The sequence below is a fragment of the Triticum urartu genome, chromosome 4A (genome assembly GCF_056163025.1).
Source record: "Triticum urartu cultivar PI428250 chromosome 4A, HENAU_Tu73, whole genome shotgun sequence".
Classification (NCBI taxonomy): Eukaryota; Viridiplantae; Streptophyta; class Magnoliopsida; order Poales; family Poaceae; genus Triticum; species Triticum urartu.
The window spans coordinates 569,263,634-569,286,095 of record NC_141876.1 but is presented as its reverse complement, the minus strand read 5'-3'; the positions used below and the strand labels follow the sequence as shown (position 1 = coordinate 569,286,095).

At 46.8% G+C, this 22,462-nt stretch overlaps 3 protein-coding genes across 7 annotated transcripts; 1 reads left to right on the top strand and 2 right to left on the bottom strand.

Annotated features, from left to right (window-relative positions):
• Positions 1–2,276: 2,276 nt before the first annotated feature.
• Positions 2,277–7,611, bottom strand: PDS3 (phytoene desaturase 3). Its single transcript, XM_048702146.2, has 15 exons — positions 7,454–7,611; positions 6,620–6,872; positions 6,387–6,519; positions 6,180–6,268; positions 5,996–6,053; positions 5,300–5,455; positions 4,944–5,092; positions 4,397–4,516; positions 4,031–4,244; positions 3,858–3,960; positions 3,687–3,734; positions 3,480–3,525; positions 2,923–3,110; positions 2,644–2,806; positions 2,277–2,522 (listed from the first exon to the last, which is right to left on the bottom strand). Exons 2-15 carry the CDS (start codon positions 6,809–6,811, stop codon positions 2,451–2,453), a joined length of 1,731 nt encoding a protein of 576 aa, XP_048558103.2. The 5' UTR covers positions 6,812–6,872; positions 7,454–7,611; the 3' UTR covers positions 2,277–2,450.
• An 857-nt stretch (positions 7,612–8,468) lies between these two features.
• On the top strand, positions 8,469–13,997 carry LOC125538844 (ATPase 10, plasma membrane-type). 4 transcript variants are annotated; one of them, XM_087518982.1, is made up of 18 exons: positions 8,473–8,910; positions 9,008–9,127; positions 9,212–9,310; positions 9,457–9,594; positions 9,657–9,791; positions 9,890–10,069; positions 10,169–10,375; positions 10,472–10,591; positions 10,701–10,820; positions 10,902–11,024; positions 11,179–11,283; positions 11,412–11,963; positions 12,071–12,103; positions 12,206–12,287; positions 12,683–12,843; positions 12,924–13,280; positions 13,353–13,516; positions 13,606–13,997. In XM_087518982.1, the coding sequence occupies exons 1-18, from the start codon at positions 8,842–8,844 to the stop codon at positions 13,688–13,690; spliced, it is 2,850 nt and encodes a 949-aa protein (XP_087375108.1). In that variant the 5' UTR covers positions 8,473–8,841; the 3' UTR covers positions 13,691–13,997. The 4 variants fall into 4 exon arrangements, with proteins under 4 accessions (XP_087375107.1, XP_087375109.1, XP_087375108.1 ...); XM_048702150.2 differs by having other exon boundaries at positions 8,478–8,910; positions 13,609–13,997; XM_087518981.1 differs by having other exon boundaries at positions 8,469–8,910; positions 12,924–13,516.
• On the bottom strand, positions 13,916–19,799 carry LOC125538843 (protein STRUBBELIG-RECEPTOR FAMILY 6). Of its 2 annotated transcripts, none has more exons than XM_048702147.2 (16): positions 19,298–19,799; positions 18,179–18,311; positions 18,022–18,093; positions 17,859–17,933; positions 17,701–17,772; positions 17,539–17,610; positions 17,313–17,384; positions 17,160–17,225; positions 17,019–17,084; positions 16,661–16,947; positions 16,287–16,573; positions 15,576–15,847; positions 14,973–15,108; positions 14,623–14,753; positions 14,363–14,519; positions 13,916–14,264 (listed from the first exon to the last, which is right to left on the bottom strand). In XM_048702147.2, the coding sequence occupies exons 1-16, from the start codon at positions 19,425–19,427 to the stop codon at positions 14,124–14,126; spliced, it is 2,169 nt and encodes a 722-aa protein (XP_048558104.1). In that variant the 5' UTR covers positions 19,428–19,799; the 3' UTR covers positions 13,916–14,123. The 2 variants fall into 2 exon arrangements, with proteins under 2 accessions (XP_048558104.1, XP_087375110.1); XM_087518984.1 differs by lacking the exon at positions 19,298–19,799 and adding an exon at positions 19,100–19,238.
• Between the last annotated feature and the right edge of the window lie 2,663 nt (positions 19,800–22,462).

The following is a 22,462-nucleotide window of genomic DNA, read 5'->3' as shown; positions in this document are numbered from 1 at the left end:
GGGCTCGAATTGGCAAAGCGGCGGGACATGGGCTACCTTTGGCGCGAATTAGATGAATCCGTGGCGCCAAATGGGCTATTCCTGTGGGCCGAGAACCGACCGACACGTATATTATTATTCCTGTGTGTCGATGGACGAGCGCACAGGAAAAGAAATATATTCCTGGCGTGCAGTTGCGGCCCGACAGTAGAAGCCCATTTCCTTGTGCGCTAACGCGGGCCCGACAGGAAAATAAGAGACTCACAGAAATATTTCAGTTTCTGGTAGTGAGTGCCCGGCCAGTGACCACGAGCGTGCCCGGGCGCGTCCGCGGAAGTATAGGGGGACGGATTTGCCAAGTCCGGCTGTAGATGCTCTTATCGTGGCTTTGATGTGACGATAGTGTGTCCGTCATCCATCATTTCTGACCATTAAATCTACATCTAACGACTGTGGGGTAAGTTGTGGCCGGCCCTTTTGCAACAATAGCGCACTTCTTTGCTCCAATTTATATAAAAGTATCGTGAAACCAACCACATCCCTCCTCACCTCATCAAAACAACCCGATGGATATATTTTGAGTGAAACATAACATATTTTTAGTGATACATATGTATATCAAAACTAAGATATTTTCTTGCTGGTTTACAACACAAGTATTGTCCTACTTTAAATTTGTTACAAAGCACGCGCACATTGCTGGTAGATAGAAGAATCTGTCTGCACGCTTTTCCCCTCCTTTTCGGAAAAAAAGAAAGGATCTTCTACAACGGCCAGGTCCGGTTTACATTACGTTTTGGGAGAGCCTAGGACTCATCTAGATGAGATATAATTTGGTCTCATTCACCTGAAAACAAAAACAGATAAAAATGGTACTACAAACCACGTCAACACACACGTATCTTATAATATCAATCCAATGGCTATAAAAGTAAATGAGACATAACTAAAACTCAGCTAGATGAGTTCTAGCAAAGCCGTTACGCTTTTCCGGCACGACATCTTGTGTTTGCCGGTAAACATCCTTGTTCACAGCATGGAGCTGCGTCTGTGTACGACTAGGCCTAGTCTTGACGGGCGCCCGTGCTCTAACATGTCCTCTTAATTACCACGCCGTTGCTATGAATCACGTAGCCAAGCCTGATGTAGCATCCAGGCTTCAGACAATTCTCCTGATAATATCTAATCATGGAGTAGGATTTTTTTAACTTTTTACTCCCTCTGTTTCTAAATACTTGTCTTTTTAGAGATCTTAAATGGACTATCACATACGGATATATATAGACATATTTTAGAGTCTAGATTCACTCATTTTGCTCCGTATGTAGTCATTTATTGAAATCTCTAGAAAGACAAATATTTAGAAACGGAGGAAGTATTTTTGAATATTGGATGCTTTTGTTCAGTTATTGTTATCCACGTCAGGAAGGCTTGAGCTACAGCCCAGACGGAACATCCATTCGAGAGAACCTCATACAGCTAGCCAAGCCCCATGCCAGGATATATGATCCGCCTTTTTTGAAAAAGGAAAAGAAAAATGATATGGCCTGCTAGCAGGTCAGATATATGCATGGCCTACTAGCCTGCCATCTCTATTATCTCCTGTTGATTTTTTTCAAAAACAAAAATTGAGGGGTTATCTCCTGTTGATATGCCACAGGAAATATCTCACAAGTACAATTATTGAGGGGCCCACAAGGAATATCTTGAGAGACTAATAGTCTGTACGCCCTCTTTTGAAAATTGCAGCTGACCTTACTCCCTCCGTCCCATAATATAAGATATTTTTTTATATAGTGTAGTATCAAAAAACGTCTTACATTATGGAACGGAAGGAGTAGATATCATCAGGATTTCTCTCCGCACCCAAAAAAGAAGTTATCATTAGGATATTGTCCATGCTTTTCTTCTCCGTTGCTGGCACAAGCCTTGGGTTTTACTAGATGATGCCCCGCACATTGTTTCGGGAATGTTTGCAATATTTCAATGAGATTTTGATTATATGAAACATGAATTCTTGAAACAATAGTTTTTAAAAGTATATAAGAATTAAATGTAAATAGCATAATAAAATGAAATTTTACATGCATGCATGTTGTAGTGGATTTTTAATATGAATAGTTGCATGTTGAGGTGGGTCTTTCCTTATGCATGTTGAATAATGAGGTGGCATGTTTGCATGTTGAGATAAATATGTTAATGGGGGCTAGCTATTTAGATATAGAAGATTACTCCAGGGAACATGAAAAGCAATCGGTTACGGTTACCGGTTCAGTTTCCAACAGCAAACAAGATAATGATATCTAAGATTCCTTTTATCACTTTTGCCCTTCTGCAAAAGGTCTTCTTTGTTTTACAAATTTCCCTTTTAGTTCCAATATGGATGTCAGCTCAATTCACTGGTGGACTCTACAACAATGTGACAATGACATATAGGAAACGCCAAAAAAAATTTGAATCGCGCTAACTAGCTACAACTTGGAGGCGACCGGGGCTTCGGATTGCAGGCTCTCCTGGCTCCTGCGGGACAGCATCTTAGAATCCTGCGAGCAGAAACGCGATAACATATTAGACTACGATAATGACGCGCCGTGATGCACCAAGACAACAGCGTACAAGTTTTATGCATCTATCAACACCCAATACAATGGAGAGAGCATTTACCTGCACTATGGACTGAGCACAAAACTTCCCTGACAAAACCGCACCCTCCATGGAAGCCAGGTATTTCTGCTTTGTGTAATCGCCGGCCAGATAGAACCCTTCGATCGGTGATCGTTGCAGAGGTCGGCAAGGTTCGCAGTTCGGGACAGTCTTGTAAACGGACCTGTAACAGCGAGCCAGGAAGTGTAATAAACCATGTAAGAGAAGAAGAGCACATCAAAGCCGCCTCTTTTATTAGCCATCACTTTATCAGGAAGGGTGCTAGGGAAATGTCCTGACCTCGGTGTCTTCACAACATGGTATTTAAGAATCTTTGCTTTACTCTGGTCAGCAGCGATTTCATCAGGAAACAACTTGGCTAGCTCTAGCATAGTTGCTTCGATGATTTCGGTGTCACTCCGCCCGATCCATTCCTCTGCTGGAGCAAAGACCAGCTCCAGCATTGAACGGTTTGGATCATAGTACTCCTGTAAACAGTTAGAAAAGAATATGAAAATGAAACGATGAGTATGTGTTCATGTCCTTGGTTCTTTGTCCTAAGCTATTACGATATTATTATAGGAAAAAAAGCAATTACGATTAATAAATCAGCAGTCAACTGACATGTCAGCAATGACAAAAGGATGCCATACTTCATTCTTTGAGATAACTAAAATTTGCAATGCCAGCAGTAATTATTAGTTTAATAATGAATTCCTTCTGCGGCACATGCATATTTTTTACATAGGCGTATAGACTTTGGGGCATTTGGTCATAGTGAAATATAAATTAAGGTTAACCCGCATGCAATACTTAGAAGTGAACTGCAAACTAAGCCTAAATCATCAAGTTAGTACCTTGCACGCTAAAGACATGTCTGCATAAACGCTTAAAAGTGAACTCCTGAAACAGAAAGATCAATATATTGTAAGGGACATATGTTATTCAGTACAGTATCAACCAAGAATTCAAACATGGAGTAGGAAAGAATGCACCCAATCTGAATACTGGACAACAAATTCATCAGGCGTCAACAATAAGATCAGTATGACCAAAAGACATACCTGCTGAAAAGAAGGTGGTCATACGTGTTTTTCAGTTTTCTGTCAAACCTGAAATATTCAAATCAACAGAAACACTAAGAGGTATTTCAAAAATTCATGGAGCACACGGGCACAAGTAGAACCACAGCACATAAATGACGTCGTAACTTACAACCCTTTAAATCAACTAACCATATATGAACATTGATGACAGGAACTCCCACCAACTTATCCAGCCTTTTGAAATAAGAGATCTCTCTCCACTCTTGTGGTACAAGAAGCTTGAAGATATCAACTGAATCACAAGCTAGTCAGTTAAACTGAATAGGTGCAAAGGAAGCATGATTCTTGAAAATAAATCGCACCTGGTGCTGCAAAAACATATGCATCTCCAGTTATTTGAGTCCCATCAGTAAGTGCAAAGTGCTTCACTGTTCCGTCCGGGTTCAGTTCAATTTTCTGAATACGAGAATTCAGCCGGACCTCACCACCCAAAGACTGAATGTGGTTAACAATAGGCATGCATAGCCTTTCAGGAGGATTACCATCCAAGAATGCCATTTTCGAGCCATGCTTCTCCTACACATTTACACAGTTTTTTCATTAAGTAATACCCCCAAGTTGTCATTATGGTGTGATTGTGTGAACGAATGTTTGTATCTTCTAAAGGTAATAAAGGACAGAATATGTCAACTATGTCTACAGTAGGAATAGAGGAAATGAAGTTGTACCTGGAGAAATCGGTTTAGAGCAATCAGAATGCACTGCATGGATAACTCGTCAGGGTTTATGAAATTGAGTGCCTTGGACATTGCAATAAAAACCTCGTCGTTGACTCGATCAGGAACACCCTGTGCTGATTAAATAACTGTATCAGAAACTGTATTGACTCATTTACTGGGACAACAAAAGAAAGAAAATACTCCCACCAATTCATATTAATTGACGCTGGTTATCAACATTTTAGTACAAATAAGAAAGGTGAACCTGCTGTGTATTAATTAACAAAGAAGAACCTGCATTCTCTTCGTTTGCACACTTGGGATTTAACTTGAAAGATTCATAAAACTACAAGCATTGTTTAAGCCTAAATTTGCATACAAAAGGGCTTGGTTGAAGATGAAAGATGGAAGCTTGAGCATTTATGGACCAAAGAATATGACAATAAAAGGCACCAATGTATTAGCAAACACATATTTTCTCGTTACAATGTAGCCTCATAGAGATTGCAATATGTTTACTACAGTGACGAATCTAAATGACACAGTGAGCTCATACCTGCTTTTCCATCCATTCTGAAACAGTTAAGCCATCTTGAGCTTCAACGTAAGCTTGGCCACCAAGCATTGCAGGTAGAAGCCCAATAGCAAACTTCACCTTCTCCGGCCAAGTAAGCATTTCATTGTTTTTCAGTATGGCCCACACTCCTGTTAAATGCATGCATTGTCAACGATAACCTGACATTGATTGGCAGAGTAGCTCAACAGCCATGATCAAACTTGTTTATATTTACTAATAAACCCACTAGTTGATTCATATATTAGCACTTAAAGAACTAACACTAGGATGCATTTCTGAGTTTTCTTGGCATTCTTTCTTCTATTGAGCAACACCAGGGCTATGTATAACCTTACCATTTAAGGGCGCCGGCAAAGTCTCTGGAAAATCAAAACGGCTGTATTCTCCTGGTTTGTTTGGCATGGCAAATATCATGGAGTGTTCCTTCCATTGCAAGCGATCACTAATACCAAGCTCAGCAAACAAATTCTGTACATTGGGATAAGCTCCAACTGAAAAGAAAAAAACATATGGTTACATATATGCACAGAATGTAAAGTATCGTACTATCGTACACATGCTATTGGAAGGGAAGAGAAGGCTGGTAGAAGAAAAATTTATAGATAAAAAGAAACTATTCAACCAGGCCAACCATGCCGTATGGAACATTAAAATCTAAGCTATTGTATGTGATATTAGTGTACAAACTTCCAGGCTTAAAAGAGTTTGGGACCGATCTTTACTTCCGGAAGAATTCATTTCTTAATAATGGCCATGCATAAAGTCCACTAAAAATATTATTAAAAAAAAGTAAGGCCCATCTGGTAGAAATTCAAACAACAATAAAAGTTGACAGAACAAAACACTTTCCTTCTTTTTTGCAATTTCAGTACCTGAACATGACTCCTCAGAGATCAGTTCATACTTCACTCAAGGTGTTTTATCATATTTGTCTGAAACATCTACCTATACACTGGTAATGGAAATAACCTAGATAACACACAGAAGCACAAACATAACCTCGAAGAACCAGAGCCAGAACCAGAGCTTACAAAAAATATGAAGGCCAGTCTCGTACCAATCACCATCTTCATCCTTCCATGCAGCTAACTGTTCAAGGCATACAACGATAGAAATAATAAGAAACAAGGCTGAAGACAATAAATGAAAATTAAGATCACATAAGGAGCACAATTTTAGAGATGAGATAAGCAAGTATGTAAGTAATGATCAGACCTTTCCGCCCAACACATCTCTTGCCTCAAGCACTATGGGTTTATGGCCAGCATCTGCCAGGTACTTTGCAGTTGATAGACCAGCCAATCCTGCAAAGTTCACACCAAAAACTAGTAACGCTAAGAGGCAATGGTGATTCACTCAAGGGTATCTGGTGTGCGAAAAAGTATACATGTTTAAATTTTGGAGTTACATCAGACTTCAGACCTGCACCAGCAATCACGACCTGTAATGGTTTACTGGGGCGTTCACTGCTTCTAAACGACGAAGAAAGCTGGCCAGCTTCCAAATAGTTAATCGTATTCTCTAGTGGAGGCCTTGGAAAATCTTGGCAAACAACCTGCAAAGAAGGCAAGCAATTATTTGACAAGAAATGCTATGGGGAGATAAAACAAACAATAAGCTTTTCCGCAAAATAGAAACACAGGCAAAATATTAACCTGCAGAGCATGAAGTCCACGGCGTGATCCTTTTACTTTATTCCTTAAGCCAAGGGAGGTCGTACGGTGACTAGTTTTTAGTGCCTGGACACTGCTGCTTGTGAAGCACCTCTGTGTATGAAGTTGTCCGGCAAAAGATCTTACTTGCTTCGCTCCAGCTATGTTGATAGATGATAGGCAGCTGGTATCCATACTGAAGCACGCAGTGTGAGATTCTTGTCAACCTTATTTGACCAATGGGCGCGGAAGAAAACTGCATAACCAAGAAGAGCAATTAAACTCGCAGCTCATGAGGCCCTCTGTTATCAAGTCAACCAAGTTGTGTCGCGATTCAATAGATCCAGATTGCAGTAACTTGGGTAAACAAAAGCCACAATCTGCCTAGAAGCCAAATGACACGGAATTCGGTCCACTCAAAGTGGTGTGGTCTTGCCTTCATTTAGAGAAAATGAGCATAAATAAAAGCATGAAGATATGACAGGTCCAGGCAATCCATTTACTCTGCAGTTGACATAGAGTTCGTTTTAAATTCCTAAGACCCCGTGTGTTTCCATGTAGGAGTGGTTGTGCCCGTTTAGATTAGTTAGAACAAGGACATGAAATGGGCGAATAAGGCCTGGTCTGGCTGCACGGTAAGCAAATCGGGCACGCAGCATACGGTGATGATTTTCGCGGTCGATCGGGAAATTCAACGCCTCTAATCTGAAGTAGAACAATAATTAAACCCTTGGAAAATCCTCAACGCCCGCCCCGCCGCCCGAGCTCTGCTCGCGCGGAACCGCGGGACTGGAAACGCGCCGGCGAAGGGAATAACAGATGGGAGAGGCGACTTACCGCCGCCGGGGGAGGAGAGGGACGCAGCGGCGAGGCGAGGCGGGTGGGGACGGGAGGGAGGCGCGAGGGGAGCTTTATGTACGGCGCGGGATAAGGCTCGTCGCCGGCTGGGGGGTTTGGGGGTGGTGCGAAAGGGACAAATCAAGATGTGGTGGCGGAGGATGCCTTTTGGCGGCTGGTGCGCTCTACGTTTTCCCTGGAATATACCGCGGCCACCTCACACGTTTTCATGGCCCGTCTTCTTTCTGGTTCCAGTCCTGCCTGCCGGACGCACCCGTGCCTGGCCTGGCCAGGAGCTTTTTTTTTTTTTTTTTTTTTGAGGGTGCCTGGCCAGGAGCTGCACGAACATGGTTGGTCGTTTGGTCGCTGTCCACGAGAATTCTCTCGTGGTAGCAACGAGGGCGTTTATACCCTCAAAAAAAAAAAAGCAACGAGGGCGTTTACTGGGGCAACTCCAGTGCACGTCGCAAAATCGCCCCTGAACGTTCGGACTAGCGCGTCCGAGTGTTTTTTTTTCCGTCCAATCCCGTACCTTGGAGCATCTACAGCCGAAACCCCTATATTGGCCCTAACACATCCGCGCGGACCGCCCGATCAATGATTGGTCAAGAAATCATGGCCTAGACGGTCCTCTGAAACTGCCACCACCGTGTCACAGAACTCCTCACCGTCATTTTCGCCGCCCCGGACGCCACCGTGGTACGTCCCGCCCTGTGATTAATGGTGTGCGGGGCGACGGTTCCAGCGGTGGGGCATGTATACCGTCACTCAATGTAAACTACTAAGCGCACACACAAAACGGATTAGATTAAGACTAGCTGTTAGACTTAGTTTAGTGAGCCTACTCATGCGGCGATAACGGGTTCATGCACGTTTTATGGGATGCGTTTAGAGAAGATAATGTTTCCTCAGCCTCAGAGATATGCCACTTTGACGGAACCACCCGTGCGTCGTTTTGCATGATTACTTTCAGCTGACACCTCCGTCACCCTGCATTTATCCGTGCACAACAACATATTTTAATGACCAAAACAACACTTACTCGAGTAGATGACATCGCCGTGTTTTGTCTGCTCGACCGGTTGGTTTGACGCGACCGTCGGCTGACTGCCGTGGGAGTTTGAACGGTGGTTGCGAACCACGCTCCCAAATGGCGGGAAAAAGGGGCAGCAGCCCACCCCGTCTCTCCCACTTTACTCCTCACCGACAAGAACCACAGTAAACCTTCCCAACGCTGGCAGCCAGCTCCATTCCATCAGATTCTTCACCGGCGAGTCCCAAACTTCTTATCGAGACGAATGTGCAGACCCGTTCACGAGTGATCTAGCTCTGATCCGCCGATCACCGACTGCAGATCTCGGCGCCGCCGCCGGCTTCAGAGCTGAAGCATGGATGATGACGGGCTGGGAAAGCCTCTGCTTGGACGTGAGAGTCTCAGCACCCAAGACATTGATCTGGTAAGTCAGGTGCATTCAGTTAGGATATACTGTACAGTATACTGCACATTAACTTCGTTCTGTGGAAATGTGGTTCATGGCAATAGCGTGTCTGCAGGGGAACCTGCCCCTCGAAGAAGTTTTTGAGCAGCTGAGCACGTCTCGATGCGGTCTCTCCTCGGCGGATGCCGCGGAGCGGTTGCAGCTTTTCGGCGCAAACCGACTGGAGGAGAAGCGCGTAAATTCACTGTCTCTACTGCTTACTCGCTGTTTAACTCGAAGATTTCACCTCGTCTGAAGTCCTCATTTTTGTTTCTGGCAGGAGAACAAGGTTCTCAAGTTCATCAGCTTCATGTGGAACCCTCTGTCCTGGGTGATGGAGGCAGCAGCCGTGATGGCATTAGTCTTGGCAAATGGGGGTGTAAGTCAAGCACTATGCTATGCTATGTTCTGTGACCGATTCAGTCAAGAAAATCTCTGCAGTTTCGGGAAAAAAGTAGTGTGTGTTTTCAACAACAACAAAGAGAAGTGGTAGATTAATTTGGTGTCCACCTTTTCTTTCTTCAGAGTCAGGGACCTGACTGGGAGGACTTTGTGGGGATCGTCTGCCTTCTCATCATCAACTCGACAATCAGCTTCGTCGAGGAGAACAATGCCGGCAATGCCGCGGCTTCGCTCATGGCCCACTTGGCGCCTAGAACAAAGGTTGGTAGGAGCTTGGTGCATGCCTTGATTTACTGTGTGTTCATGCATGGCTGTGCCTGCAGGTTCTTAGAGATGGGCAATGGCAAGAGCTGGATGCCTCTGTATTGGTACCCGGGGACATCATCAGCATCAGGCTTGGTGACATTGTCCCTGCGGATGCGCGGCTGCTCGAGGGGGATCCTCTTAAAATTGACCAGGCAAAATCATATTTCATTTACAACGTATACCGATATTGATCATGCCATGACGGCCTGATTGTCCTGTCAAAGTGATCTTTCTAAAAACAATCTTGCAGTCAGCTCTCACTGGAGAATCACTTCCTGTGACCAAAAGGACCGGTGATCTAGTGTTCACTGGTTCAACTTGCAAGCATGGTGAGATTGAAGCTGTCGTCATCGCGACCGGGACCCGCTCATTCTTCGGGAAGGCGGCTCATTTGGTGGACACCACAGAGGTTGTAGGCCATTTCCAGAAGGTGAGTCATCATCACTGCAGAATGTGATCAGATGTGCTAAGCATTAGTTGCAGAGAAATGTCTGCGGCGTGAGCTGAATTTTCCTACTGAAAATTTCAGGTTCTTACCTGCATAGGCAACTTCTGTATCTGCTCAATTGCGGTGGGGGTGATCGTTGAGGTTATCATCATGTTCGCGGTCCAGCATCGGTCATACCGGGAGGGGATCAACAATGTGCTTGTTCTTCTGATCGGAGGGATACCGATCGCGATGCCAACGGTTTTGTCGGTCACGCTCGCAATAGGTTCTCATCGCCTATCTCAGCAGGTGTGTCTGGATATTGCCATCACCTTTCTTCAGTTAACAAACAAATGATGTACTCCTAATGCTATAATATCACTGGATTTGTTCTGAACTTTGCAGGGTGCCATCACCAAAAGAATGACAGCCATCGAGGAAATGGCAGGAATGGATGTTCTCTGCTGCGACAAAACCGGAACCCTCACTCTCAACCACCTTACCGTCGACAAAAACCTAATCGAGGTACTTTCTTACCTTAAAAGAAAGAGTATATTCATCCTATAAATTATAAGATTTATCATCAGTGCAACACTTGGCGTGCAAGCTGATCCGTCATTTTTGGCAAGTTCAGGTTTTCAGCGGAGGAATGGACAGGGACATGATCATTCTGTTGGCTGCAAGAGCATCAAGAGTGGATAATCAAGATGCAATCGACATGGCCATCATAAATATGCTCTCTGATCCCAAAGAGGTTTCTGAATCTCTTCACTTCATTTGAGCCTGCACATCAATAATGGATCACATATCACAAATGTTACCTGTTCCTCCTCAGGCACGCGCGAACATCACCGAGGTTCACTTTCTCCCGTTCAATCCGGTCGACAAGAGGACGGCCATAACATACATTGATTCTGGTGGCAATTGGTCCCGGGTCAGCAAAGGAGCTCCTGAGCAGGTCCTCCCTCTCCCCTGCTGGAGAAGTTCATCACTGTACCTCATCAGTGCTGCTGACTGTCATCTATCTTTCAACATGGGACTTAATCATCTACAGTGTTTTAGGCTTTTAGCCATGACCCAGAACATCTGATCTGATATTGATCATCTTACAGATCCTCAATCTGTGCTTCAACAAGGATGACATCGCCGAGAAGGCGCAGCGGGTCGTCGACAGCTTCGCCGAGAGGGGCCTCCGTTCACTAGCAGTTGCTTACCAGGTACTACTAGTAACATACTCCTACATTCTGAATTCTGAAGGCCAGTTTCAGTTTCTGCTGGTGAATGCACACTGCTGCATTCTGAATTCTGAAGCGCTCCGCCGGATCGCCTTGATGCCTGAGATCAGGAGGTCCCGGAGAGATCGAGGCACGGCGACGGCGGGCCGTGGGTCTTCTGCGGCGTGCTGCCGCTGTTCGACCCGCCGCGGCACGACAGCGCGGACACCATCCGCAGGGCCCTGGACCTGGGCGTGTGCGTGAAGATGATCACCGGCGACCACCTGGCGATCGCCAAGGAGACCGGCCGGCGGCTCGGGACGGGGACCAACATGCACCCGTCGGCGGCGCTGTTCGGCAGCCGCGGCGGCGGCGACGAGGGGGCGGCGATGCCGGTGGAGGAGCTGGTGGAGGGCGCGGACGGGTTCGCGGGCGTGTTCCCGGAGCACAAGCACGAGATCGTGCGGCTCCTGCAGGCCAACGGCCACGTGTGCGGGATGACGGGCGACGGCGTGAACGACGCGCCGGCGCTGAAGAAGGCCGACATCGGCATCGCGGTGTCGGAGGCGACGGACGCCGCCCGGGCCGCCGCCGACATCGTGCTGACGGAGCCCGGCCTCGGCGTCATCGTCTGCGCCGTCCTCACCAGCCGCGCCATCTTCCAGCGCATGAAGAACTACACGGTGAATCTTGAGTTTTCCACACATGCCACGCCATTGCCAGCACCACAAATGTTCAGTTCAGTTACTGGGATTTGCTTGTGATGATTTCTACTACCTTGCCGATGCAGATTTACGCCGTGTGCATCACCATACGGATAGTGGTAAGAATGCAGCAGCAAATCAAGTTGTTTTGCAGCATGATCTGTGATGCATATGAGATATAACTATTACAGTGATCTTCCTGTGTTCTTGTATGGTTGCAGGTTGGGTTTGTGCTTCTGGCGTCGATATGGGAGTACGACTTCCCGCCGTTCATGGTGCTCGTCATAGCCATACTCAACGATGGTAACTAACGTAGCATCCTGAACTTGACCATGCCAAGTTTCAGACCATACTTGGCCCTGTTTGGTTCGGCTGTGAATTTCTAAAAGCAGCTGTGAAAAATCTGCTGTGAAAAAGCAGTTATGGAAAATCTGATTTGAAAAAGATGTAGGTCATTTGGCAAACCAGCTGATACAACCTTTTCAGATTTTGGCCCGCAGCGGAATCAGATTTTGGAAAGCACGTCCTGGGCTGCTTCCGTTTTTGGTTCAGATTTTGGCAGCGGATTTCTGGAATCGGATTCTGCTGGGTTCGCCCTTTGGTTCAGATTCTGCTGCGCGGCAGCGGAATCCGACGATAAAAGCTGAACCAAACAGGGCCTTACTGAAACACATAGCCTGACCGAAATGCCTGACCAGGGACGATCATGGCGATATCCAAGGACCGGGTGACGCCGTCGCGGAGCCCGGACAGCTGGAAGCTGAAGGAGATATTCGCCACCGGCGTCGTCATCGGCGCCTACCTCGCGCTGGCCACGGTGCTCTTCTACTGGGCGGTCACCAGAACCACATTCTTCGAGGTTGGCAGAGCAGAAACTGAACATCCAAGGCTGCAGTCTCACTTCAGCCTTCTGATGCTTTCTGATCTCTGAAACTGCAGTCTCACTTCGGGGTGCGGTCGCTGAAGCTGGACGCGGAGGAGGTGTCGTCGGCGGTGTACCTGCAGGTGAGCATCACCAGCCAGGCCCTGATATTCGTGACCCGCAGCCGGGGCCTCTCCTTCCTCGACCGGCCGGGGGCGCTGCTCGTCGGCGCCTTCGCCGTCGCGCAGCTGGTGGCCACCCTGGTGGCGGTGTACGCGGCCGCCGGCTTCGCGTCGATCAGCGGCGTCGGGTGGCGCTGGGCCGGCGTCATCTGGCTCTACAGCCTGGCGTCCTACCTCCCGCTCGACCCCATCAAGGTCGCCGTCCGCTACGCCCTCAGCGGCGAGGCCTGGGGCCTGCTCCTCGACCGGAAGGTACGGCCGGCGCGCTTCGCTCTGCCTCCGTTCATGGCTACATGCCTGCACCTGTTGACTCACTCTCTTCAGGCTGCGTTTGCAAGGAGGAGGAAAGACTACTACGGCAACGGCGAGGAGGATCGCCGGGGGGCGGCGCTGTCGGCGCGGCGGGCGCTCTCTGACCATCTCCTCAGCAGCCGGACGCCGCGCTCCGCCGTCGCGGCGCAAGCGAGGCGGCGCGCCGAGATCGCCAGGTAAGGTTTCACTGTTGGCTATTGCAGTTCCATCGAAGGGGCACTGAAGAAATGAACAGCGGCACTAACAGACCTTCTGTTTTCGTTAGCAGGCTGGGAGAAACACACGCACCGAGGGCGCACGTCGACTCTGTCATGAGGCTCAAGCGCGACCGGTCGGCTCACTCCGTTTGATGATCTGCTTGAAGGTGGTCTGCACATGTTGAGAGCAGAGAGCAGCAGCTTATTCTCAGCTGATTCAGGCAAACCATTTCTCAGTAATACAAGCAGTAACTCCCTGTAAACCTCTTCTTTTTTAGGGTAATAATCAGCAGACCTGATGCCATGGATACCATGGTTATTTGGAGCACTGGTAGATATATAAGTCAAGTGTGAAATCTAACAGGATGGCACCAATGCTGATTTGTGGACATGTCACAGCCAAACAGCACTAATACTTAGTAGGTATAATAAATCAAGCGAAACCTGTGTGTGATATGTACTGACAGAACCGGACACCAATTCTGCTCTGTTCCTCCACTCTTCTCTCGGCTAGGCGCTAGAAGAAATAAACAAATATAATCTCGGACGCGATATCAGGGGATATATTAGAAGGGTTGTGCTCGCGTCATATGAAATCCTGGTCCTGGTCATCGCCTCGCCGGGAGGCGTCGCCGTCGAGCATCTTCTTCGTCATGTTGGCCCTCTGCACGAGCCGGACCAACGCCTGCACCACCTCCGACATCGGTGGCCTGAACTCCGGCTCAGCCTGCAAAAATAGTTCCGAGGCTCGGGCATTATTGACTCACGCGTGCATGTTTGGCGTTGTATGGTAAATTTGCTTGAGATAGTTGAGTGAAGTCCTACCTGGACACACAGGGCGAGCACGTCGGCGAATCGGGACAGAGACTTGGCAGGGTACAGGCCCTTGAGCGCAGGATCAACCATCCTGTCCAAGGCATCGATGTCGTGGAGCTGGGGAGACGCCCACCGCACGAGCGACTGCTCCGACCTAGGCTTGGAGCTGTAATGCAAACGGTCACGCGGTCACTTCTCGTAGGATCATAAATTGTCAAATTTGTAAACATGCCCGAGCCAAAAACTGGTCATGGCTGATAAGAAGTTACCTGTCAAATGGTTTGCGTCCGGTCAAAAGCTCTAGCATGACAACCCCAAAGCTGTAGACATCACTCTTCATTGTGTACTGGCCAGTCATGTCCACCTCTGGGGCAGTGCACCCGGCACTCTGTTCTGCTGTCTGCAGAGGTTTATTTGATGGTGGCCCGTTAGGCAATCATTATGCACCATAATGTGTAAAATGCTAAGCTAGAATTGTATATAGTTCATGTATATCAAAATAATCTATAATACATAGAAAATAACTTAGCAAGCCAAGAGCTATTTGTTTACGAGTTCTAAAAGCATGCAACTATGCAAGCAATCCTCTAAAATGGGTCTAGGAGTACATGGAACAGACCTGGAACTCGGCATCAGGAATAAAGCTTGCAAGTCCAGCATCTGAAACGTGCGGGTTGTATTCTGAGTCGAGCAGAATGTTGGATGACTTGAAATTCTTATGGACGACAGACGGAGAACACACTTCATGAAGATACCTGCAAATTATATTTACAGTGGGAAATGGTAAGGCATCTGCAAATGATACTTCGGAACGAACATATATCTTACAATAGATTATGTAACAAACAAAATCATTGTTGAAGAATATTCTTGAACCATTCAGTCAACACTCAATACTACTCCCTCAGTTCCAAAATAAGTGTCACGGTTTTAGTTCAAACTAAAATTTTACACTAAGAAAACATGTAGAGAAGACATGCATCAAAAAGTCCACACATCATTTGCAACAAATACCTACAGCTCAGAGAGATTCCGGTGGCATGATATGGACAAGACAAGCATGTTAATTAGTTGATTGACTATCATTAACTAGAAGATGACAAAATAGTTTTTTCCTATTTTTAAGCTAGCAATAGTCACTCAGCTTGCCCAGTTGGATCTGGACACACAAGACACATCATCATACCAACCAGATCAACATATATAGTTCACTGCCACTTACTCCAGTGCGCGGGCAGAGCCTAGTGCGATCTTAATGCGGGAGTTCCAGCTAAGTGGCTTGCTGTATTCGTCTGAAAGATGAAGTAGATCATGAAGTGATCCGTTCCTGTGGAAATCATACACAAGCAAGTGTTGTCCATGTTCCATGCAATAGCCCACAAGCTCATTGAGATTCGGATGGTGCAGAATCGAAATGTTTGAGACCAGTTCAACAAAGTCTTCAGATGATTGGAATGGTATTACAGTACAATCTAGTTTCTTCACGGCCAAAACCTGAACAGAGTAAACAAGAACAGTAAGCGCCATATATTTAAATGGCTCAATCTTCTGTTTTTCATTATCTAGACACACTTAAAGAAGGGCAAAAATACAATATCAGGAGAAGCTATCATTAAGCGCCAAAAGAACATCCAAATTATGAGGGATGCTTCTATGCTCCTTCGTTCTTCTCCATAACAAGACTGATGTTAAATACATTATGCTTGGAACACATAAATCCTGTCTTAGATCAGTATAATTTCTACCCTTTCACTAATGTGAAGATCATGCATAGAGAAAATGTTATAGGGAGGACCTATTGCAGACATGTTACCACATGACTACTTGAAACCGAGAACCGCAATAAAACAGTCCTGAAGGCCTTAAGAATACAAGTAAAGAAAACATTCTTGTGCTTTGAGAAATATACAAGACCAGCGATCAGATGTAATACCTTTCCATCGTTGAACTGTGACCTGTAGACACGTCCAAAAGTACCCTCTCCAACAAGGTTATCCATGCTGAAGCTATCTGTTGCTATTTGTAGATCTGCAACTGAATAAACAACTGCCTTTATAGGTTTTGTGTTGCTTTTCCTTGCGACAGGTTTGCTTGAGAAGTCATCATCATCATCGAATGACTTGTTGCGTTCAATCTTGGCAGGTGGCTTCAGACCAACTGAAGCAGGGGAAGCCAAAGAGTCCACATCTATTGTGGTTGACTCTTCAAAAGGCTTCATGTCTGCAGCAAGCGTAGAAGCAATCAGTCACAAGATTAGCCAACTAGAAAAAACATCTCTCTAGTATGATAAACGTCAAGCTAAAGGACCTTTAACTTCGTTTGAAGGGAATGAAGTGAATGGCTGGTGCTGTTCAAAGTGCTCTTCCCTTTTAGATTTGCGTTTCTTTCTTATCACAAAGAATGCAACAATTGCTCCGACAACCAGCAAAGATATGATAATGCCCGCTACAGCCCCGCCACTTATTCCAGACTTTCCATCAGAAGATGATGAACCACTGTCTTTTTTAGCTGGGCTCTTCCGACGGTTTGAAGGTGGAGCTGTAAATGGCGGTGGCGGTGGAGCTGGTCCCGAAGTCCAAGAATTACCATCAGTCCTACACACAAGCACCATATTAGTTTAGGATACACCCCTAACAAGTGCATGTTAGGAAATCAAGAGACTCACTGTAGACTATTTATCTTCTTAAGCTGACTAGGAATCCAACCAGTGAAGCGATTATTTGCAACATTCCTACAGGTAAGCGAGATATGAGATGATAATGCATATGTAAATAAATCATCGATAAATTTGATGTTGGTTACTTACAGATCAGAAAGGGGAAGATCAGCTAGGACATTGATAGAACCGGTCAACTGATTGTTCTGCAAATATCTGAGAAGTACCAAGACAGGGTTAGATACTTAGATGCATGGCACTCTAATAGGATATGTGGATAGAGAATGTGACTCTATTTCTTACAGAGTCTTAACACTTGACAGTGAACTTAAACCTTCTGGTAGGTCACCAGTAAGAGAATTAAAGGAGAGATCCCTGCATCACATTGCACATGAAAATAGTAAGAGAATCGAAACATCTAGAACATGAACGAAAGAGAGGGAGAGAGAGAGAGAGAGAGAGAGAGAGTGAGTGATTTTACAACACAAGTTAAGACACATCTGATAATTCACGTAACAAATGTACTCACACTGTTGTCAAGCTACCAAGGTTGGAAAATACGTCGGTCATCTTTCCTTGTAACTGGTTATGGTTAAGATTTCTGCATACACCAGGAAAAAAAATCACTTAGTCCTAGTACATGATGCAAACTCCAAGGCGATTTATTAATTCTGGCTGCAAAGATACTCACAAATATTTAAGATTATTCATCGAGAAAATCGAGTAGGGCAAATTTCCACCGAACTGGTTTCCTGCGAGATTGCTGCAAAACAAGATTCATTTAACAGCTAGAGACAACAAAAGTTGAGAAAACAAAATCAAATGTGTGAATTCATCAGAGGAACTTACAGCCTCTCAAGCTTAGCTGTGGGGAGATTATACTGTATCGCTTGTCCGCCACCAAGGCTGTTTTGGCTCATATCACTGCATGATTTTTTTTAAGATGATGGTTATCAACTGAACTCCCACAGCAAACAAGGTTGAGCATAAGATTTTAAGTTTGGGCGCTCACATCTCGACCAGTGAACTCATGGTATTCATATTGTAGCCCAAATTCCCGGACAGCCCCAAGCTTGGCAGTTTGCTGCATCATCAAACAAAGGAAAATATGCTAAGAGGGAGCAAGAAATGAACACGGTTTAGTGACTGGTTTGTTTCATCAGACTCACATTGCTGTAACCGACGATCCTGAGCAAGTGATGCCCTGCCATGATTCGCCGCAGGGGTCACCGCCATTCACTTGCCAGCCTTTGAGCTGCCCCGGAGAATTCAAGCTGGTGAAGAGCGTGTTGAGGGCAGTAACTGCATGTAAGACAGCCACGAATTACTAAAGGCCGTGTCACTAAACAAGCCTCGGTTCATCTGCAGTCTGAAGTAGCAGGATATATACCTATGCACGGATTATGTTCAAACATCATGAGGACTAAAGGGGTAAACAGAACAGAAACAAAAACTGGAGAGGTAATCTACTGGTGAAGAGCAAACCAATCGGACCCACTACAGCAATTTCCATGATCCAGCTAAATGCAAAAAATATAGAGAGAAGGAAGTGTCACATCTAGAAGGTGGGTGGGAAGAAAACGACTTGAGTTTTTCGGAGGGAAATCTAGACCAAAATTATTTCTTCTGAAAGAACAAAAAGGTTTCCCCATCCAATGCTTTCTTTTTCTCAGAATCCTTCCTTTATCCCCTACGCAACTATATCAGGATTCAAAGAGTAAGAGAAAGGATCACTTGCTCAAATTACTCATCAAAGCTATAAAAGAATGTGCTAGCACCACCTAATTATAGCTGGAGTACCAAACTAAAATCAGCCTATTTTCACAACCAAAACTATCAGAAACAAAGGAGGAGGGGGGGTGATATAATGGACTATGCCTAATCTAAACTGCCGGATTCACACATCATCTTGTTCGCACTGTAAAGGGGATCCAGAAAACCCAAATCTAGGCATTCTTGCGCAAATCCATCCAGCGCATCAAAAGCGAATAAGCAGAAACATGCGGGGAAAGTAGGATGGGGAGAAACCAAGATTCGGCTAGTCCAATCATCATCTATCTCGCCATTCCGAAAGAAAAGGCTGAATCTACCCGTTGGCGGCTCCCACGAGCAAACCCCATCTGGCCGGCGGCGGAAGCACTTGAGCAAACAACAAGGAAGGGAAGGCGCCCCATTGCAGCCCAAATCTTCGCCTTTCCCCCTTGCCAAAACCATCGACCAGAGCTGTACTACAAGACTAGAAAGCAGCCAAGAGAGGGTGGGTTAGCACTAGGTTCTTGATAACTCACGGTCAGTGGCGTCGGTGGTGGCGGCGACCAAGATTTGGCTCTGCGGCCAGACGGAGAAGCAGCAGCTAGCCAGGAGCAGCAGCGACGCCGCGCCCGGCATTCCGCCGCCCCTCCTCCTCCTCGTCCCCATCCCCCGCGCGCACCAATGCTCTCCCTCCTCCCTCTCCCCGAAAGGAAAATGCAGAGGGGAAGCGGAGGCGCTTTGGATGCTGACCGAGAAAAAGCTCCGCTCTCTCTTTTCTTTTTGGCTCCTCCGATCTCCAGGCGAGTCCGGCTGACTGATTGATTGATTTGGTTTGGTTTATGGCCTCCCCTGGGTGGCTCCCCCGCTTTTTCAACCCTCCGTGCGCCCGTGTTCTTGAACCGAGCGGCAGCGGAAAGCAGCACGGCAGCAGCTGGCACCGGACCAGGTGAGAGTGGGGCGGATGGACGGGAACCCCGTTCACTCCCCGGGTCTCATGAGGTCACCGGGGGCATTTTGGGCATCCAGCGAGGGACCGGTTCAGCCAGAGAATCCGGGACGGGACAGCTTCTTCTCTTCGTCTCTTCGGAATGGAAACACGTCTTCAGCATGAAAACAGCAGAGATTTGCTCGTAAATAATCACCGACTGGGCTGGGCTGGGCTGGGCCGGAGAGGACGGTTCGGGTGCGGCGTTCCGGCCCATCACCGACACGTGGCGGCTCATGGTGACAAGGGAGGAGGGTCAAGCAAGCCGCGTGCGCCCTGCGTTGCATTGCACGCCAAAAACGACTTTTTTTGTTGGTTATAAAACGGGATTATCATCGGTTGGTCGCAGGTCCATATTGCGCGTAACGTCCTCAGCCAATTATATTATTATTATTACTGACTGATCGCTTTGTTTAATCCAGACGAGGTTGTTGGTGCTTTATGAATGCCGTAGAAAATACTGTAATCATGGCTTTACAGCATCTTCAGTGAGGCGTCTCATACGTCCGGGCGGGCGGCCCGGTCACTGCCCTGTGACCGACTCCCCATTTTTAGTGCTTTTGGATAGTTTTTTTCCTTCAAAAAATGTCCTTGAGTAGCTGACAAAGGAGTTGCCTTACAGTCTTACATACATCACTTACAGGTAGGACCCACTAGTAAAAAAAATAAAAAAATCTCTCAATCTTTTTCTCTTTTCTGAGGGAAAAATTTCTGAAATCACCCGGTACCATGGAAGGCACTACAAATAGTAGGATTGGCAGACGGCAAAGACGGCATTACCCGTAGCCCACGCCAATGATCATGCCATGTTATTTATTAGAGCATCCACAGTTGGATTTTTGGGCATGTTCTGCGGAGAGTGACCGGTCACTTTTTTTATTGTCTGTGTCTATAATTAGGTATCTTATTAGCAAATCCTCAAATTCATTTAATCATATGTAACTAAACTTAAATCAACACATCTCGATCCCATACATAGCATCGGGCTACTTCATAACGATGCCGTTGAACCATCTAAAATTCGCATGCTCAACAACATGGTACATGCCATCAGACTACTAAAAATGCACATGTCCTACATATTAAAACTACGTATAAAGTTCATCCACGATTGCCTTTGCCCTTGTTGTTGCCCTTGCCATCTTTGTCACGGAACTAGCGGTCGAAGCCGTGGCGACGAGGCGCCGCTAAAGGGGTTGTGCCGCCATCCCGAAGCTACGGTGCCAGACGGTGGTGACCACGTCTGGCGAGGCCGCGGTCACGCTCTTCGAGGCACCAGCCCCGACGGATCCAAGCACCATTTTACGCTGAAGCGGTGAATTCCCGCCGGATCGAGTCTGACAATGGTGGAGCGGCCTCCTCCCGGGAGCGGCGAAGAGCCATGCAAACGTCCATCTCCCTCCTCATCCCCGCATGGGATGAGGTCCCAGTCGATCGATCAGGAGATCTCGGGGTCGGATCCGCTGCCCGCCATTCTGGAGAAGGCCAGAGATTGTTGCAAAGGAGTTAGGGTGGAGTAAAGTGAACTGAAGTGGTTAGGGTTTCATCCTAAATGTGGATAGGGACAAATATATGTGGAACCGAGGTGGCCCAGCATGGGCAGAATCCGGCATGACGGATGCGCCCAGGCATGTCCAGGACCGCCCATATCAGCCTGAGAAGGGTGCCGGTCAGTCCGGATACGTTGGGCCGGTATAAGGGGTGCGGTTGGGTCGTGATTTTCTACCCAGTCATTGACCGGACCATCCGCCCGGACGTAGAAAGAGCATTTGAAGAGTCCGGCTATAGATGCTCAGCTTCTAATGAGTGGACGGATGAATATACATATCCTGAAAGCGGATGGATGAATATACATATCCTGAGAGTCTATAATCGTCCCAGCTACAGACAACAACATGTGAACTTACACAAAGAAAGAGCAGTTCAAGGACAGGAGGGCATGGCAAAATCTAATCCGCAAAATACTCTACCTAGGCTGGGAGACAACGACCTCCAGCCACCAACGTCCTCCTCCTTCCTCCCACATGGCCACACTTGTGTCAATCAAGGCATGCAGCTCATCAATCAAAGAGACGTTAGCACCACCATCTGAATTCGACAGTGATCCATCATTTCCTTTCCATCTAATGTAGCTATGCTACGCACGACCGCCACGCGATATTCTTTGGTGCGCATGCACTTGGCGAGCACTCGGGGGAGCCGACGAGACGAAAGGACGGGCGTCGGTCGGTCGGCTTGCACCGCATCGCATGGCTTCGTCTCGTCTTCCGGGAACGCCGTGGGTGCACGCAACTCAAGTTCTGTTCAGACTTGACGAGAGCTACTCTCCAACCAACGGCGCTAGTGAAAGACTACTGGCTAGAGTGACATCTACTTCAGCCTTCGTCACTTCGTTTTCTTCAATAACAGCATCCTCGCCCGTGCTCTGCTGTACGACGGTGTTCGATCTGGGGATTATTACTCGAAAGAAAGATCGATGTTCTTGGGCATGATGAGTCCAACCAAGGCAGGTAGGTGCTTGCTTGCATGCATGCATGCAGATGGACGGAGCATCGGGTTCATGAGGACTTCGGCCTGTGACCCGTGCTGTCCTGCCGTCGTGTTGGTGCTGATTATGTGTTGGTAGACAGGCTTTCAAGGAACATGGTAGCATGGATTAGGTGAGGTAGGGTTGCTGGCTGGTGGCACTCTCCGTGTGCGTGCGTGTGTGTGTGTG